Genomic DNA, 18,863 nt, shown 5'->3' on the forward strand with positions numbered 1-18,863 from the left:
GGACTTAGGGTAAATTTTTTCGTTTCAATTTTTGGTAAATTTTTAAGTGTTAGTTAAGATCATGAATATTTTAAGCATAGTCAGATTGTAAGTTTTTTTTAGATTTATTAAATTATTAAAAGCAATTTTTTTTATTTTATCAAAAAATTTAGCGACGGACATCATGAAAAACCGTCGCTAAGTTTAGCGACGGAATTTATGGATAATCGTCGCTAATTAGCGACGACACTGATTGCAAATAGTATCTAAGACATTGGATACAATCCGTTGTCGTTAAACGCATTTTCAACAACACCCTCAGTTACAACAGTTGTAAAAAGGCTACGATAACGGATAAAATCCGTCGTCGTTTTGCGTTTTTTGTAGTGGCTTGGTTCTAGGGTTCGAGGGACTAGATTAGGTGAAAGGGGAGGGCACCGATGCAGGGGATGTTCCATGGACGTGGAGTAGACCCTGCTGGGTCTGAGACATGGTCTGGAGCAGCTCGTGCATGGCTGGTCTCGGGTTAGGAGGAGATCGAAGAAGCTAAACGTGATTTAGGGTTCGACGATGGAACTTCGGATTCATCGTGTACCATCGTGTGCATGAGGTTAGAGTCCATGGCTAGTCTATCCAGGAAGGTCCAGAGGTTGGCTAGGAAGGGTTGGTTCGAGGATGGTCCAAGTAGGTTAGCCATAGGTTCGATTATTTTGTTCGATAGCGCAACTAGGGTTGGAATGGTTCAGGTTCAGCAAGGTTACAGCAGAGTCCAGCGGGATTTAGAGGGTCATAAATGGCTGGAACTATGACGTTTAGGGACTGGGAGGATGTGAATAAGTTATGGTTTAAATTTGGAAAAATTTGGTTAAGTTTCGGATTGATTCGGGTTAAAACCGGGACCCATGTCCAAGTTTTGGAACGAATTATAGAAGTTCTTGCATGGGCTCGAGTTTACGTCTAGAAAATGATTATAAATATGTTTTGAGGTGTTTTAATAAGTTCGGTTGGCTTCGGGTCGAAATTTTGAGGTCCACGAGTAAAATGGTCAATTAGGGTTTTCAGGGACAAAATGGTCAATTTGCACACGGGTCGAGCTAGCAGTCCTGGCAGCGCTCTGATAACCAAAATTTTGTTTTTAAAATGTATATAATTAATATGAATATGAATTTTTATGAAATTATGTTGGATTCTTGGTTTTAAGAAAATGTATGTATATGTATGAATTTTATAAGTGATGAATACGGTGACATGTTTTTGAATGAGGTGAGTTGGTTGTGACAAATACGAACGCAAACATGTAAGGTCAAGGCTCAGTGGATGGGTAAAAATGTCTCTGATATCCCCAACGCCGGATTCTATGGATATACGTAGATGAATCCATCGACTTAGAGCTGATAACAAAGTCACAACTAATGATCTGAATTCAATTTAAGAAAAGAATATGTATATGATTTGATATGAATATGTTTACGTTTATGTTCATGTTTTGAAAGATCATGAAAGTTACTTTGTTTACAGTACTTTTCACTGTTGCATGATATGTATATGTATTTGTTATATCGATTCACGTGTGTTGAGTCTTTAGACTCACTAGGTGTGATCGATGCAGGTAATCATGTGGATGAGGAGATTGGTGGCGCTAAACACTGAGTAGGCTGGGTTGGGGGTGCACGTGAAAACCCGAGGACCTTGCATTTCTTCTGCATAATATGATTTTTGAGACATGGGTTTAAAAAACATTTTTAAATGTGTTTGAATCTTTATATACGTTGTTAATTTGTCAGACTTTTGGTAGTGTGTTCGAGATTCTCTTTTAAAACAGTAGACTAGGAGATTGATTCCATTTTAAGATTTAATTAACTGTAATTATTTTTATTTAGTGGATGGTTGACTTATTTTTATGTATAAGAGTACGTGTGCATTTTCGGGCGTAGCTTGTTTTTTGAAAAAAATAATAATAGACGTTTCAAAAGCATTACCAGATTCCAAGTTGCTCTTGAAAAACTAAGTAGAGCACAGGTAGAATTTAGCCAAGGTTTAGGTCACCCGACTAGGGTCATCTTGCCCGACCAGGGTTCCTATTGCCAGGCATGGTTCAGATCACCTGACCAAGGTTCATCTTGCCCGACTAGGATTTAGGTCGTCCAACCAGGATTATCTCGTCCAACCAGGGTTCATCTCTTCCTCAACCAGGGTTCATGTCACCCGATCAGGGTTCATGTCACCCGATCAGGGTTCATCTCATCCGACCAGGGTTATCTCATCAGGCTAAGTTTCATTTTGGCCGACAAAGATTCATGTCACTCAAAATGATTGAGATACCATATGACTCAAAGTTATCAACATTCATAACTAAAGACACCATTAGAGAACTAGAAAGCGAGATAAAAGTTAATATTTAAAATGTATAAATGTAATAATTTACTATAATTTTGCAATATAAATTCATTTTTGTAGTTTTTTTTCCAACCACATATTTATTATAATAATAATAATTATTATTATTATTAAAAATCTCTATAATAAAGATAAAAAAATGGTGTTTGAGTATTTTTGATTTTTTTCTTTTTAATTTTATTATTTGAAATTGTAGTTTAGTCTTTTATTAACTTTTATAATTATGATATGACTTTTATTTAAAATAATAATTTCAAATTACATTATGGTCTCTCAATTTCCCCTCATTAATTTTAACAATTATGATATTAACCCTATATGAATATAAATCAAATTGATTTTAAAAAAAACATAGTACAAGCACATATATAACACGTGCACAGATATACAAGTGTGTGTATATATATCAATCACAAACTATCATTTTTTAAATTTCATTTGTTTTAACCCAAAATAATCATAACTACTATAAAATTGGAAGTATATCTCATGTAATCCGACAATATTGTTAAGACATAACCATTGATTATATCATGTAAGTTAAGAAAATGATAAAAATATCTCTGATATGGCCAAAAATATAATCATATAACTTTTCATCAAGTATATATTTTGGCATTGAATCAAATTTCTGCACGTTAACAAGAAAAGTTTCAATAATTAGAGCATATATTCAATAGATAGTAGAAACAAATAGCGCTAATTTGAAAATGAGGCCATGTAGTTCAGCTAAGTAGGCTTCATTTGTCAGCACTGAAATAAATTGTAGCCATCAGAAGAACCAACAATTGGCTTTTCACCTTCAGCCTCACTTCGGCATTGCGAATTCCAAATCCCATAATGCTCGGTCGAGGCGCTACTGTTACTACTGGAGAAGCTAGATAAACCCAGATGTAAAGGCAGAACAAAGAATAAGATAGCAAAATTTATAAATCTGAATAAGTTGAGCGGGAATAACTTGAAGGTTAGAAAATTTGCAAACCTGCAACTGTTGAATTCGGTCTTGCCCCGAGGGAAACTTGAGCACCAGGGGAAGTAGATGGCAAGGAAGCTCCTTGAAACAAAAAACAAATTAATAGAGTATCAAAATAAAGCTTATAAAAGTCGCTTGCTGATTTTTCTTGCTTCATTCTTTGCATTTTTCATTCTAATACTGTATGCCACTGGCCTTTTTAATGCATCAATTATCTTTTTTTTTCCTTAAGTTTAGGAAAATAAATGTTGCATTAAACGTTTGGTACTGCATTAAGTTTAAGAAAAAAAAAAGAATGGAATTAAATAATTTGATTATGAAGTGGGCATTGAAAAGCAATCCAAAATCTTAGATTTCAAGATGGTGCTGCATCTTCTTTTCTGTAAATGCTAATGGACTGTATGGTCCTTCATTTATAGGAAGGAATTAAATAATAATTTAATAAAAATTTGACATACATACCTCCGCAAATAGAAGGGTCTATTTGGAGATTGCACAGCTGAGGCAACTCTAGAGCAAGCGTTGTGTTGATAGGAAACGAACTCAAGGCAGACGGGTCATTGAGGAATGGACAAAGGCAAGTATGCTTCTGGCCGTAGAGTTGGTTAAGACTATCACAGCATGACTGCACTTGTGAAGCTTCCACGCCTTGCACGAACGGCGCACATGGATGGGGCTAAAGTTAGCAATGGCCTTTAGGGAAACACAATGGAGAAACACAAGAAATTAAAGAGCGATGTGGGGAAAAGAGGGAGACGAAAATGCATTGCACAAGTTAGGTCGGTAATGCGAGTTTTTCTTGTGAGTTTTGAGGCGAATTCGCCATTGATTTTCATGTTAGCTAAATAGACGAAGAGTGCATTATTTGGGCATGAACTGCAGAGCCATGCAATACATAGGTTTGTGATTCCTTGACACACTTTTGTATGACCTCTCTCAAGCTACTGTCTAGTTTTCACTACTTTTTCATTTCTCTGTTGTGTCTATCATTCATATTTTCAGGTAAAAAAAATGTGTGGGACATGAAGTTTAAAAAAACCAGACAGCTCATTTAAGTATCGGTAGAAATATTTTTTCAAAATTTTGTGTATCATCAATAAAGATTTGTCACGCGTATTGATTATGAGAAGTTCAAAAAAATCGCAACTCATTAAATTTGTTACAACTTGTATATAATTAAGAATGTTACGAAAAATGATACGGAGAATGTCACGAAATATTTGGACTCTTAAACCATACACATGTGTGATTTCATGATGTTCTATTTCCACCTCAACTATTTTATTCTACAATTATTTATCGATAATAAGAATTTACGTGTTTATCAGGATAATGAAATTATTATAATTATTGAATAATTAAAAAATTTCATGTTCTATTAAAATAAAATAAGGGCTTCAGTATTTAATTAATGATTTGTATGATATTTTTAATTAAAATTTTAATTATCGAATTAAATTTAATAGAATAATGAGCATTTGAGGGAGCAACGAAGGGCTTCAAATCCTTTACTACACTTCTTGCTAGGCCAATAAAACCTATTTTTTCCTAATTAGTTGTTATTTATTTGTCAACCTTTATAAAATCTTCCTATTTTTTAGGGATTTAAAAAAAAATGTGTTCCATTAAATATTAATAATCATCAATGACATAAATTATTTAAATTTTGAATATTATACATAAAGATATTAATATCTTTAATGCAATAAGAAGATCATATGAAATAAATAATTGTTCTGATAGAACCTTTTATTCTAATACATAAACTGGCCATAGATAGATGAACAAATCATAATTCTTTTCTATTCTTTTTATTTTATTTTGATTATCACCATTTTTAAGAATCATTAAATCCTATAAACGATATATCATATCGTCCGAATTCCAAAAAAAAAAAATTGTGGGCTGAGACGTCTGTGTTTCTGAGAGGCTTTATTTTATGCTTTGGATCTACTGCATGATGTGTTAAGAAATAACATTTTAATATATTTTGATCTTTTAAATTATTGTTTATTAAGCAAAAGATTTTAAGATATGATTTTTAAATTTTCGATTATGCAGTAGATTTTAAGATATGGTTTTACGTAAGAGTTTAAATCTAATAAAATAGTCATCAAATAAATATAATAATATCTTACGAGCCAAACTTTGAAAATTAAAAAACTGTAAACCAAAAAATTTTTTAAAACTGATCCAACAATATTCTTTAAGATATAAAACTTATCTTTAATTTATCTCTAAATTCGAATAGAATGCTTTTTATATATCTCTATATATATATATATTCTTCTATTGATTTTTCTTTCTCTCACGAACTTGGCCTAGATCAATAACTTAGTTTCAACATGCAGCAGCAGACGATGATTAATCCGGTCACGGTGGGGCTTCGTTTCAATCCCACAGACACAGAACTCATGCTCCTTCTAAACAAGAAGATCAATAACCAGCCACTCACATGCGACTATATCCGCACCGTAGATGTTTACAAGTATAATCCGTGGGAGTTGGCCGGTACTTTCTTCTTTCTTCAGTCTGTATTGGATTAGATTATAAAATAGATTTGTGATATATTGTGTGGTGTGTGCATGATCGTGATCAGTGGGTGGATTGTAGAAATTTTGTTAGAATTAAGGAGGGCGGTTTACTTTGTTATATATGCTTGCATGTGTGTTTTGATGTTTTTTGACTAACTAATAAAGAATTTTATGTTTTCAAAAAATATTTTTATCTGTTGCAGATACTAATACAAGTTGGGGGGATGATGGATTAATGTACTTTTTTACCCCGAGAGACCGGAAGTATATGAATGGCAGTCGACCGAACCGAGCCGCCGGTGATGGATTTTGGAAGGCAACGGCGATTGGTAAAAAAATATTTGATAATAATGAATGTATTGGATTGAAGAGGACCTTGGTTTTTTACCAAGGGAAGGCCTCCAATGGAAAGAAGACTAACTGGATAATGCACGAGTACACTATTAACCAGCCTCCGAGACATCCGACGGGATCCATGCGGGTAAGAACTCTCTCAACATGTTTTTGTAAATATGGCCGGTCCTTTTTCCCGCAATTTTCTCAAGTCCGATCCATTCCGACATGTTTTTTTATGCCGTGTTTGTTCGCCACTTTTGCAGCTAGATGACTGCGTTCTGTGCCGGATTCGTGAGAGAAAACCGGCCGCCGCCGCTTCTGATTCTTGTAAAGCCATACACGAGACTTCTGAAAGTGAGAACCTGACATCCCACAAGCGTTCGAGAACTGAATCTGATCAGCAGCACGACGTTCCAGCGCAACACCATCTTCACCTACGACAGCCGGATCTTCCATTAATGCACCAACAGTTTCAGCAGCGACAGCCGGATCTTCCATTAATGCACCAGCAAAATCAAACTGCTCTGCAATACACGAGTCAGCAGCACGGTAGTGTTCCACAGCAACAACAAAATCAGCCTGGTGGAGAGCTCGATTATTCTGTCCAGAGAAGATTAGAAGAAATAGAACATTTTCTTATGGATGATCTAGAAAACGACGACGAAGGTGTACTGATCGACAACTAGTTTGAACGACTCTATCTTCGTGATCAAATCTTGGATTTAGCATTGCTGCCATAGTGCCCACTTCATAATTATTTTATTTGTAATTTTAAATTTGGAGTTATAACAATTTGTAAATAAAATTTTGCTTATATTCATATTATTTTAATATTTTAATGTGATTTTGATTAATGTAGTTTGCTTAGTTATACGTGTGATATTTGCATAAATTTTAATGAAACAATTGAATTTTACGAGAAGTGTTTCTTTAATCGTGTTTTATCAATTGCTCAACATTAATGATATTAGTTGAATCTTCGATTTTCTTGTCTATCTATATATATTTCATTTTCTCTTTGTTGTTATTGTTTTCCGACTTATTGATGTTCATGTTTTATGTCATTTTTGGAAATAAATTTAAATTATTAGTTTCAATCAAATTTTAATAACTTGACTCATTTTCAATTTTGGTATTGAAAATTTTAATTGAATTTTTTTTCACTTAATTTTTAGGCATGCAAACTTATTTATGTATTTGTATGTAATAATAACTTCAACAAAAGTTAGTGTTATCTAGTGGATAAAATAAATTAACTGTTTATCATGCTTTCATCTCTATTACTTTATTGCGATAAGCGTTTAGTAGTATTATTGTTGTCACCATGATCATTTCATAAAATTTTATTTATATTAATTCAATGTTTTTGTGATAGACCTTAAATTGAAAAATACAAAAAGAATTGAGGAGTTTCTAACTAAATTTTAATAGTTATATTTTTTAAAAAAATATTATTATATTTATTTGTGAAATAAAGATATTGGAAAGAAGGAATCATGCTGGGTGTCATTTAGATTACTTTATATATATATATATATATATGTATGTTTACACGTATGTGTGTAAAAAAAGAATAAGCAAGAACAAGTCTAAATAAAATTCAAGTGAAAAAGCGAAAAATTGAAAGGTAAAGTATTATCTTGCCTTAAGTAGTGAAAAATGCTACAATATAATATATTAGGAGATAAATAAATTATCAGTTATTATATAGTTGGTGGTTATAAATTATTAATGTATTTTCCAATTGAAGGTTACAAACAATTTTTCTGATTAGACATCTGCCCATGCATTATCTTTTGAAGGCTGCTCATGTAATGTCCCGAAAATTTGAAAGTCCACGTGAATCACATGTATGCAAGTTATTAAATTTCTTTGGTATTTTATTAAATTGTTTTAAAGCATTAAATGCATGTTTATTTTATTAATTCGTGATTAATTATTTTTATGCATAATTATTGCATGGTAGAATTTAATTCATGAAATTTTAAAAGTTCATGCATTAGGGTTTCTAAGTGTATTTCACGTTCGATCGAGGAACGGAGACCGGAGAATTCTCAAAAAAATTATTTCATTACATGATTTATTTTTATAAATTAATATAAGGTGTTTTTAAGGGTATTTTTCAAAATGGGATTTGATTGGGTATTTTTACCCGCGTGATTTTATTTTTTAAATGTACGCAAATTTAATCGAATCGGGTGACGTTCTGAGGTTTCGACTTATATTTTCAAAATATTTTCAACGCGAAATATTTTTCGGGAGTGCGTTTGGATTTAACGGGCCTACTTTTAAGCTCAGTGGGCTTAAACATCTTTTAAAATTTTAATTAACATGATTATTGTCCACTAATCTTCTAATTAACAATATCATTTAATCCTAAGCATCTCTTTACCTACCCGTAATCCCCCCATCAGCCGATCACCCCTTTTTCCATTCAAAAGCCTCTCGGTTTCATCAAATCTCAGCTGAATAATTCGGTCATCCTCCATTCTTGCAAAGGAAACTTTCGACTACACCAGTCTTGGCAAAGGATAAATCCTCTCGGGTCTCCCTCTTCTTGCTTTGTTCACCAAATCATCCCCAGGCACGCTTGTTACTTTGTTTTGCTTCATACACGTCAATATTACTGTTGTGTGTACGAACCTTCATGAAATCATTTGATCTAGTTAAGCACATGGATAATATTTCGGTTTTTGCACCATTTCTATGCATTATATGTTATGTTATTCATATTTTCACGTTGAGTGCAAGGGGGCTGTCTCATGGCTTGCTGAATGGGTCCCTTTACTTGTAAGGTTGCTGTCTTTGGGTTGGGAACGATCTGTAGGGGGTGGGGACTAAAAACCGTGAGTTTACAGCAAGGGGGTTTGGATGGTTTCGGTGGATCGCGCGCAAAGGGGTAAGATCGGGCTGTGCATGTGCTCAAACCCAACCCAGCCATGTTTCAGACGGTGTAGAGCCTAGTGTGTTGTTAGGAGGGAGTCATGGAATTTTGGTTGAGGGAGAAGCTCGGTCTTCAGAGGCTTGGTGTGAGTTGGGAAGAAGGTGATAGTTTCGGCCGTTACGGGTGGTGCAGCAGCTGGTTGCTTGGGTTAGGCTTAGTTAAGAAGAGTAGTTAGGTCCTAATGGTGAGTGTTATCGGCTGAACAAGTGGTGGAGTGAGAGAGGACCGAAAGAAAATATGGTTTGGGGTGACATGTGTTGAGATGAGAGCAAGGGAAGGGGATGGCCGAGGGTGGCAAATTTCTTGGAAGTTTCAGCCGTGGTTTTAGGAGCTTGAGTACATGTTTTAGGAGCTTTAAGTGTATTTAAGATATGGTAAACAAATTGGGAAAAATTCGGTCAAGTTTCGAGTCGATTCGGGTTAAAATCGAGACCTCGGTCCAAGTTTTAAAACGAGTCGGTTAAGTTCTGATTTTGGCTCGAGTTTACGTCTAGGAATGCTTATAAATATGTTTTGGGATATTTTAAGGAGTTTGGTAAGTTTCGGGTCAATTTTAGAGGTCCAGGGTTGAAATGATAATTTTCGGGTTTCCAAGGGCAAAATGGTCATTTTGCCCCCGGGTTGAGATTTTGGTCCTGACAGCGCCCTGAGCACAAATTTATGATATTTTAAATGTTTATGCATCACGCTCACGATTTTAAGATTTTATGAAGATATACGTCGCATGCTTGGATTTAAGAAAAATTGCATTGGTGCATGATTTTTATAAGTGATGAAAATGATAATGTTTTGAATGACAGGAATTAGTTGTGGCTATCGAAGTATATGTAAATGTTTAAGATGTATATGTAAATGCTGATGATGAGGCCTAGGCACAGTGGATGGGTAATCCTGTCACTGATGTCCGACAGCCGCCGGGTACCGCGGTTCTATGTATGATGGATCAATCGTAAATGATGATTTACGATAGTCACCTCTAATGAACTGAATTCACTGATGATAAATGATGAACGATAGATGATGAATGATGAACGATAAATGATAAACGATGAATGATGAATTATGAATGATGATTATTGATGAGATGTTTTGACACATCATGATTTAACACGACACGTTTATGTTACGTTTTTAAAGTTCATGAAAGGTATGTTGAGTATGATATTTTTCACTGCTGTGTGCTATGTATATGTATTTGCTATTAACGGTGCAGGTGTGTTGAGTATTTAGACTCACTGGGCGTGTGTGATGCAGGTGAGCTTAATGATGAGGGGACTGAAGGTGACGAACTCTGAGTAGGCAGACCTGATGCGGCGACACGACCCGAGGACCGCATATTTTCCGCATTATAATTATTAGATTGAGTGGAGATGAATAATTTCCTACGTTGATGATTTTTAAGATTTTGACTGGTTCATGTTTACTTATGATTTTGGGATGAGTTTGGTTATTTTAAACTGCACTATTTTTTTACTGTCAAATATTTAAGATCATTTTTAAATGTTATATTTTTCTGTACAACGCATGCATGAGAAACGTTTAAATGTTATTTCGAAAATGTGAGCTTTAAAAAAAAATATTTCCGCACTTTTAAAACGGTAGACGTTTCAGCTCATGTCATGTTCTCTAACAACTGTTCATGCCATGTGCTTTGTCAGCAGGCATGGCGACCCATATTGTGCTGGTCTTGTCATGGGCACCGATTGTCAAGCTAATGATTTCTAGTCGTGGTGACCCATACTGGCAGGCCTGTCTCCTAGCCATCGGCCCAATGGTAAGGACCTCGATCTGGAAAGATATTTTTCGATTATTAAGTGAGATGAACCCTGGTTAGGCGAGACGAACCCTAGTTGAGTGACTTGTACCCTGGTCAGGGAAGATGAACCCTGGTCGGGTGACCTAGACCCTAGTCGGGTGACCTGAATCTTGTCCGGACAAGATGAACCTTGGTTGAGGGAGATGAACTCTGGTCGGGTAACCTGAAACCTGGTCGACTGATCTGAATCTTGGTCAGGAGTGATAAACCTTGGTCTTTCGAGATGAACTCTGGTCGGGTGACCTAAATCTTGGTCGAGAAAGATGAACCCTAGTCGGACGAGATGACCCTGGTCTGGTGACCTGAACCCTGGTCGAGGAAGATGAACTCTTATAGGGCGAGATGACCCAGATCGGGTGACATGAACTTTGGTCGGCCAAAACGAACCCTAGTCAGGCGATATGACCTTGGTCAGGTGACCTGGCTCTTGGTCGGACGAGATGAACCTGATCAGGTGGCTGAACCCTGGTCGAGGAAACTGAACCCGGGTTGGACGAGATAACCCTAGTTGGGCGACCTAAATCCTGGTTGAGCGAGATGAACCCTGGTCGGGCAATATGAATCCTAGTCGAGGAAGATGAACCTGGTCGGGTATCCTAAACCTTGGCTAACTTCTAACTGTGTTGTACTCAGTTTCTCGGGAGCAACTTGAAGTGTGATCATGCTTTAGTCCTTTCTTTCTGCTCGAGTCCAAGGATGACCCGGGCATTTCTAGGTCATCAACACTCTATCCTTAAATAGTGGGGTTAGAGTCTTACTCGCTGTCCAATTAGTCATGCTTGGACTCCGTCGAAAAGGCAGATAATTCTTGTTTTCCGATCGGCTCCGCTGTACTTGTTCTGCTATTGATGAAAATATTCATTTTCTAGCTCAATCATTTCTGTTGGAACATTTCATGTTCGCAGTCTTGATTTTGATGTTAAAAAAATTTGATATTTTGTTTCTAATGATTTACCGTAATGCGCGGGAAGCTGAAACTGATCAGAATTCGAACTGATCAGTTAAACGAGCCGAAACTGAAGCTATCGAGATGCTAACTGAAAACATCAACTTACAGAACCCAGCTGACCAGTTCAACTGACGAGTCAAGTGATTTCACCAGCCCAACTGAAGATCAGTTCAAATGACCAGTTAGGAACATCAGTTTGGAATCAATCAGTTGCAGATCAAGACAAGTTATCTTAATGGATTTTAGCTACACACAAGGGTACAAAAGCATCTGTACTATCGAAGGTACAATAATGGACGTTATAGGAAAGATAAAAGCCGAGAGATTCCTGGAGACATGTCAGTAAAGTCAAGACACATATATCAAGGAATGCATTTAAGCGGCAACGATCACTTGTGATGAATCTTGGAGTACGGTCTCAATGCCTCTATAAATGCAAGCTCAAGACCATCAGCAAGCAGAGTTAACATAAGTGTGAAAAACAAAGAGGGCACGCATATTGCATAACAGCTTACAAGAAGCAATCATCCCAGAGAGAACACTTCATCGTATTATCAGCTTAGATTAGAAGCACAATTCCCTCAGTGTGTGAGAACACTTTCGGGTAGTTTTCAGATATCAGTTTTCACACACTCACACTCACCACCACTCAAATACAGTCTTGCACAAAGATAATAAACTTGTGTATGTAGTCTTTGACACACAGATGTTAAACAAGTGTTGGCTGAAAGGTGATGCCTTCAGTCTAGATTAGGAGTTCAGTTAGAAAGTCGGTAAGTCTTAAGCTGGGTGGGTTATTACACTTGTTGTAATTAATCAAAGTCTTAGATGTATCCGAACATCCATAAACATATCTTGTGTTATTTTTGTTAAAATGCTTGTTTTTGCTCTTAACTGATTTGATCAGTTCAGCTGATATCAGTTCAGTTCTACATATGACTGAACTGATATAAGCCAGAACTGATCCCATGTAGTTTTCAGTTACTCAGATGCACAGGATACAAAACATATCGGTGTTCCTTAACGAATGATTATTTCGAGTGTCTTCCGCTTGGTTTGAAAAAACCAAACTCGATTTAATTAATCGGTGTACACATTCTTAGAACACGAGCTATTGCAGCTCTTGGAGAATATTTTGTTTGAAGCACCTCACGGTGTCCAACAAGCGATCCTTTAATTGGTATCAGAGCTAGCTGTTCTATGAAGGATATTTGAAAAATGATATTTTAAAATATGTTTCAAAATGTTATTTAAAATGGATTTAAAAATCCTCTTAAATATTTTATGCGTTTGCCATGAGAAGAGAAAAGGTTCTTGGCTCTGCAATTAACATTGTAGCCACTTCTTTCGACTCATTAACTTTGTTGTTTTAAGCAGCTTGCAGGGTTTTGAATTCAACTGACAGCAGAACAACTAAATTGTTCTGTGGACAAGATTTCAGTTTGTTAGACTTACTTTAATTGTGGTGATAAGAGTCAAAACCAGTAGGTGTTGATAGTAAAAATAGAGAAAAATATAAATAGCAGAAGCACTCGTATCGCTAAAACAGAAGCAGTATTTATCGAGTTTTTCTTAGCTAAACTTAACGTAGCAAAAGCAGAACGTAGCTAAATCAGAAGCAGAACATAACGTCTTTCCTTTGATCGTTACAAGTCTTCATGTTACCGTTACCTCTGATAGTACGAGTATTAATTGCACCATTTAATGCTATACGAAGACATTTAACACGCCTTACTAGTTTTGGTATAAAACAAAAACTGATTATCCTTAAGCTTTCTGCATGTCCCTTTTGCGGTGATAAAGCTGATTCACTCAGAGTCAAAGAAGCCGTTATGTTTATAAAGGTTGGATTCAAGGTTTCGATATATTAAAGGATCAATCTAATATAGACGACAACGATTATTATTAAAAAGGAACACATTCTCTGTCTATCATTCCAGCGTTGTTTTGAGGAATCAAGAACTACTCTTTATCTTTAAGCTCAATATACAGAAAAGCAGCACACCCTTTATAGCAGATATCTGATCCTCGGAGATCGTCTTGTGCTGCTGTTTCTTTATCTATTCACAAGATATTCACCTTATTACTTCTTACAAAGAAGAGTTTGTAATATGGAAAAAAGTCTTTTCCACAACATTGTTGTATTCATTATATCGTGTTGGGAAACTAAGAATTTCAGTAGGCGAAGGGTAAGTCCTATTGAAGTGGGTGTGTACAAGAGTTGTATTGTAAAAAACAAAGTCTTTTAGCAATACCTTCTGGAAACAGAAGAAGGAGAGACGTAGAAGATTTTGTCTTCGAACTTCCAGAAACAACTATTGTCTACTGCCTACTGTTTTATTGTTTTCACTTCAAACCATCAGATCGTTTCCGCACAAGTTATTTTGATCTGCTGGAAATATATTCGAACAAAGTAAGCTATAATCTCTAACAAGATTCTAGCACCTTTGCAAATACGTCAAAGAAAGGAACGAGTTTATTCATCCCCCTCTAAACTCTAAATCGATCCCCAACAAGTGGTATCAGAGCAGGTTATTCTTGTTCTGAAAATCTACAACATAAATGACACATTTCAGCAAAGTCCCTATGTTATCAAAGGAGGATTTTGATGATTGGAAGATTAAGATGCAAGCCCATCTTGCAGCCCAAGACAATGATATGTGGTTTGTCATCACAGATGGTCCCTTGAAAAATCTAAAGCCTAATATAGCTATTGCTGATACTGAAGTTGCACCACAAATGGTTGAAAAGCAAAGAAATGAATGGACAAGCGAGGACAAGAACAAAGAAAATCTAGACAATGTTGCTAAGGATATTCTTTACAAAACACTTGACAAGAATACATTCAGCAAAATCAAAATATGTCCTACAGCAAAAGAGATCTGGGAGAAACTCATCCAAATTTGTGAAGGAAATGAACAGACAAAGGAAAACAAGCTGTCCGTGGCAATGTAAAAGTTTGAAAATCTTAAGATGAAAGCTGGAGAAACTCTAAGAGAATTTGATGATTGATTCAGCAGCTTAGAAAATGAACTAGCAGCTTTGGGAAAGGAACTTGGCAATAGAGAAGTGACACTCAAAGTGATGAGAGCTTTACCCAGGGAATGAGATGTTAAAACAATGGCTATGAGAGTCTCAAAAGATCTGGACAAATTGGAGCTACATGACTTGTTTGCGGATTTGAAAGCTTATGAGTTTGAATTGGAAGTAAGAAGTGGAGAAGAGCCCTTGTCGAATCCACCTACCAAGGCTCTGGTCGGGTGACCTAAACCCTGGTCGAGGAAGATGAACCTTGGTCGAGCGTGATGACCTTGGTCGGGCGAGGTGAACCCTGGTCAGGCGAGATGACTCTGGTCTGGTTACTGAACCCTAATCGGGTGACATGAACTTTGGTCGAGGAAGATGAACTCTGCTCGGGCGAGATGACCCTGATCGGGTGACCTGAACCTTGGTTGGCCAAAATGAACCCTAGTCAGGTGAGATGACCCTAGTCGGGTGATCTGGACCCTGTTTAGATGAGATGAACCCTGATCGGGTGACCTGAACCCTGACTGAGGTAGATGAACCTTGGTCGGACGAGATGAACCCTGGTCGGACGATATGAACCTTGATCGGGTGATCTGAATCTTGGTTGAAGAAGATGAACCCTAGTGAGGCAAGATGACCGTGGTCAAGTGACATGAATCCTGGCTAACTTCTAGATGTGATCTACTCAGTTTTTAGGGAGAAACTTGGAATCTGATCATGCTTTGCTCCTTTCTTCTTACTCGAGTCCAAGGATGACCCGGACATTTTCACGGCATCACTACTATCTTTTTAAATACTGGGGTTACTCACTGTCCGATTAGTCATGCTTGGAGTCCGTCGAGAAGATAGTTAATTCTTGTTTTACGATCGACTCTTACAAATAAAAAAGAGCAATTTGAAGAGGATGATGTTCTCTCTGCAGACATGGAAGACTTATCCAATCTAGACAAGACCATTGATCTTTCTTTGATGATGATACGACTCTAGGTCTTAGCCCCTCCACTGTACTTGTTCAGTTAGTTATGAAAATATTCATTTTATGGCTCAATAATTTCTCTCTGTAGACATGGAAGACTTCTCCAATATAGACAAGACCATTGACTCTTTCTTGAATTTTCGCTAGTTAATCGGTCTAGCAGGGCGATCTTGATCACTGATCGAAGACTAGTTAGCCCCAACACTTTGTAAAATTTTCTAAGAGTTGAAAAGTAACATGGCCCTGATGCCTTTCGGGCTTTATTAATAAGGTGACGATGCCTCATGTCTCCTGGGCTTAGACAAAGTGTCGGGCCCTTATGTCTCGCGGGCTTAAAATAAAGTGTCGTGGCATTACTTCTTCTAAGCTTAGATAATGTGTTGGGGCCTCATGTCTCCCAGGCTTAGATAAAATGTCGGAGCCTCATGCCTCCGGAGCTTAAGCTAAGGTGTCGGGGCTTCATGTCCCCCGGGCTTAGATAAAATGTCGGGTCTCATGCCTCCAAGGCGTAGAATAAGGTCCTAGGGTCTCATGTCACCCGAGCTGAGATAAAGTGTTGGGGCCTCATGTATCTCGGTCTTAGATAAAATGTTGGAACATCATGCCTCATGGGCTTAAAATAAGGTGTCGAAGCCTCTTTACTCTCGGATTTCGGTAAGGTACTCGGGCCTCATGGCTCCCGCGCTTAGAATATGGTGCCGGAGCCTCATGTCTCCCGGGCTTAGATAAGGTGCTGTGACTCATGTCTCTCGCGCTGAGAATAAAGTGTCGGAGCCTCATGTCATTCGAGCTTAGATAACGTGCCAGGGCATCATATATCTCAGGCTTAGATAAAGTGTCGGGATCTCATGCCTCTCAAACTTAGAAATATTCTGGGCCCTCATGTCTCCAGAGCTTAGATAAAAAGTCAGGGTCTCATGCCTCCCGGACTTAGACTAAGGTGTCAGGACCTCATTGATCTCGGGCTTAGATAAGGTGTCGGGGACTCGTGTCTCTTGGGATTAGAATAAGGTAATGGGGCCTCATTTCTCCGGGGTTTAGATAAAGTGTCCAGGCCTCATCTTTACCAGGCTTAGAATAAGGTGTCGGGACCTCATGTCTCCGGGCTTATATTTCAATGAAATCGTATCTATGTCTATAGATCGGATTTCCCACATAAGATGATGATGATGATTTCCGGGTAGATTGGGTAAGCTAGGTAAGCAATCTAATGAGCAGAGAAGTGTACTTTCCATGTGAAGATTTTTGACTTGGTGAGATGAGTCTGGCCTAGCTTGATAGGACGAGTCCGAGTGGACTGGCTTTGTGGAATGAGATTGACCTGGCCTGATGGGGATGAGCACGGGTGTCTTTCGTGGTGAGATGAGCCCTAGTGTCCTGTAGGATGGGTGTAACGTCCCGGATTCGACGACTGTCCTCACTGTATCAAGACGAGTCTTTTCAGCGTGCTTATGTCCTCACTCACACGCATCCTGGGAAACTTCCCAGGAGGTCACCCATCTCAAAATTGCCCCAAGTCAAGCACGCTTAACTTTGGAGTTCTTATGTGATGAGCTACAGAAAAGAAGATGCACCTTCGTGATATGAGTAGTACAAATCAAATCTTTTAAGCCCTCTTCAACTGTACAGTCCAAGTCCATTACATTGAACAGTCTCGGAATCCCTCTCATTCCCGTGTGGGTCGGTTCAATCATGTTCCCTCCACCTAGAAGCCTGCCAGGAGCCGCTCATTGTCCGTGCAACTGATGGCACCGGCGATCACCCCCCGCCCTCTTCGGCCCCGGGCCTCACATGCCCACCAGCTTCCGCTTGGTTCGTCCCCGAACCACACCGTACTAAGAGAGGTCGGCTCTGATACCAACTTGTAACGTCCCGGATTCGACGACTGTCCTCACTGTATCAAAACGAGTCTTTTCAGCGTGCTTATATCCTCACTCACACGCATCCTGGGAAACTTCCCAGGAGGTCACCCATCTCAAAATTGCCCCAAGTCAAGCACGCTTAACTTTGGAGTTCTTATGTGATGAGCTACCGAAAAGAAGATGCACCTTCGTGATATGAGTAGTACAAATCAAATCTTTTAAGCCCTCTTCAACTGTACAGTCCATTACATTGAACAGTCTCGGAATCCCTCTCATTCCCGTGTGGGTCGGTTCATTCATGTTCCCTCCACCTAGAAGCCTGCCAGGAGCCGCTCATTGTCCGTGCAACTGATGGCACCGGCGATCACCCCCCGCCCTCTTCGGCCCCGGGCCTCACAATGGGTCTTGCTTAGCCTGATTGGATGAGCTTGGGTGACCTTTCCTGGCTTGGACTGGTGAGATGAGCCTTGTTGGCCTGACCAGACCTGGTGGGATAGGCTTGGTCTAATCTGATGGGATGAGCCGAGGTGACCTAGCCTGACAAGGTGAGATGAGCATGGATAACCCGGCCTGATAGACGAGCTCGGGTGGCCTGGTGGGATGAGTCTGGCTTGGCCTGATGTGGTGAGCTTGGGTCAGACGATATGTACACACACAATAATAAAATGTCCATAGGGCGTCAGAAAGGTTTCCAATGTGGTCACCCCGACACTCAAGTCAGTACATTGTTCACTAGGTAGAGAGAGAATTTATTGAATGAAATATCTCATGAAACAAATGAATGAGCAAATCTGGGTATTTATAGGGGAGAATATGATATCGATTATGGTGTCTGAATACTGTTTCTTATTAGACATATACCCATACCTTGTCCTTTGTCAGCAAGCTTTGCGGCCCATACTGTTCTGGTCTTGTCAAGGGTATTAATTGTCAAGCTAATGATTTCGAGGCATGGTGACCCATATTGGCGGGCACGTCTCCTTGCGATCAGCCCAAGTGGGAAGGAAACCGATCTCGAAAGATCTTTCCCTGTGATTAAGTGAGATGAACCCTGGTTGGACGAGATGAAC

The 18,863-nt window shown here is 38.2% G+C and overlaps 1 protein-coding gene across 1 annotated transcript; it reads right to left on the reverse strand.

Annotated features, from left to right (window-relative positions):
- Positions 1-3,029: 3,029 nt before the first annotated feature.
- On the reverse strand, positions 3,030-4,400 carry LOC142528292 (non-specific lipid transfer protein GPI-anchored 10-like). Its single transcript, XM_075633337.1, has 4 exons — positions 4,389-4,400; positions 3,812-4,025; positions 3,359-3,430; positions 3,030-3,253 (listed from the first exon to the last, which is right to left on the reverse strand). Exons 1-4 carry the CDS (start codon positions 4,398-4,400, stop codon positions 3,117-3,119), a joined length of 435 nt encoding a protein of 144 aa, XP_075489452.1. The 3' UTR covers positions 3,030-3,116.
- Positions 4,401-18,863: the final 14,463 nt, after the last annotated feature.

This window comes from Primulina tabacum, chromosome 16, assembly GCF_025594145.1.
Source record: "Primulina tabacum isolate GXHZ01 chromosome 16, ASM2559414v2, whole genome shotgun sequence".
In the NCBI taxonomy this organism is placed as follows: domain Eukaryota; kingdom Viridiplantae; phylum Streptophyta; class Magnoliopsida; order Lamiales; family Gesneriaceae; genus Primulina; species Primulina tabacum.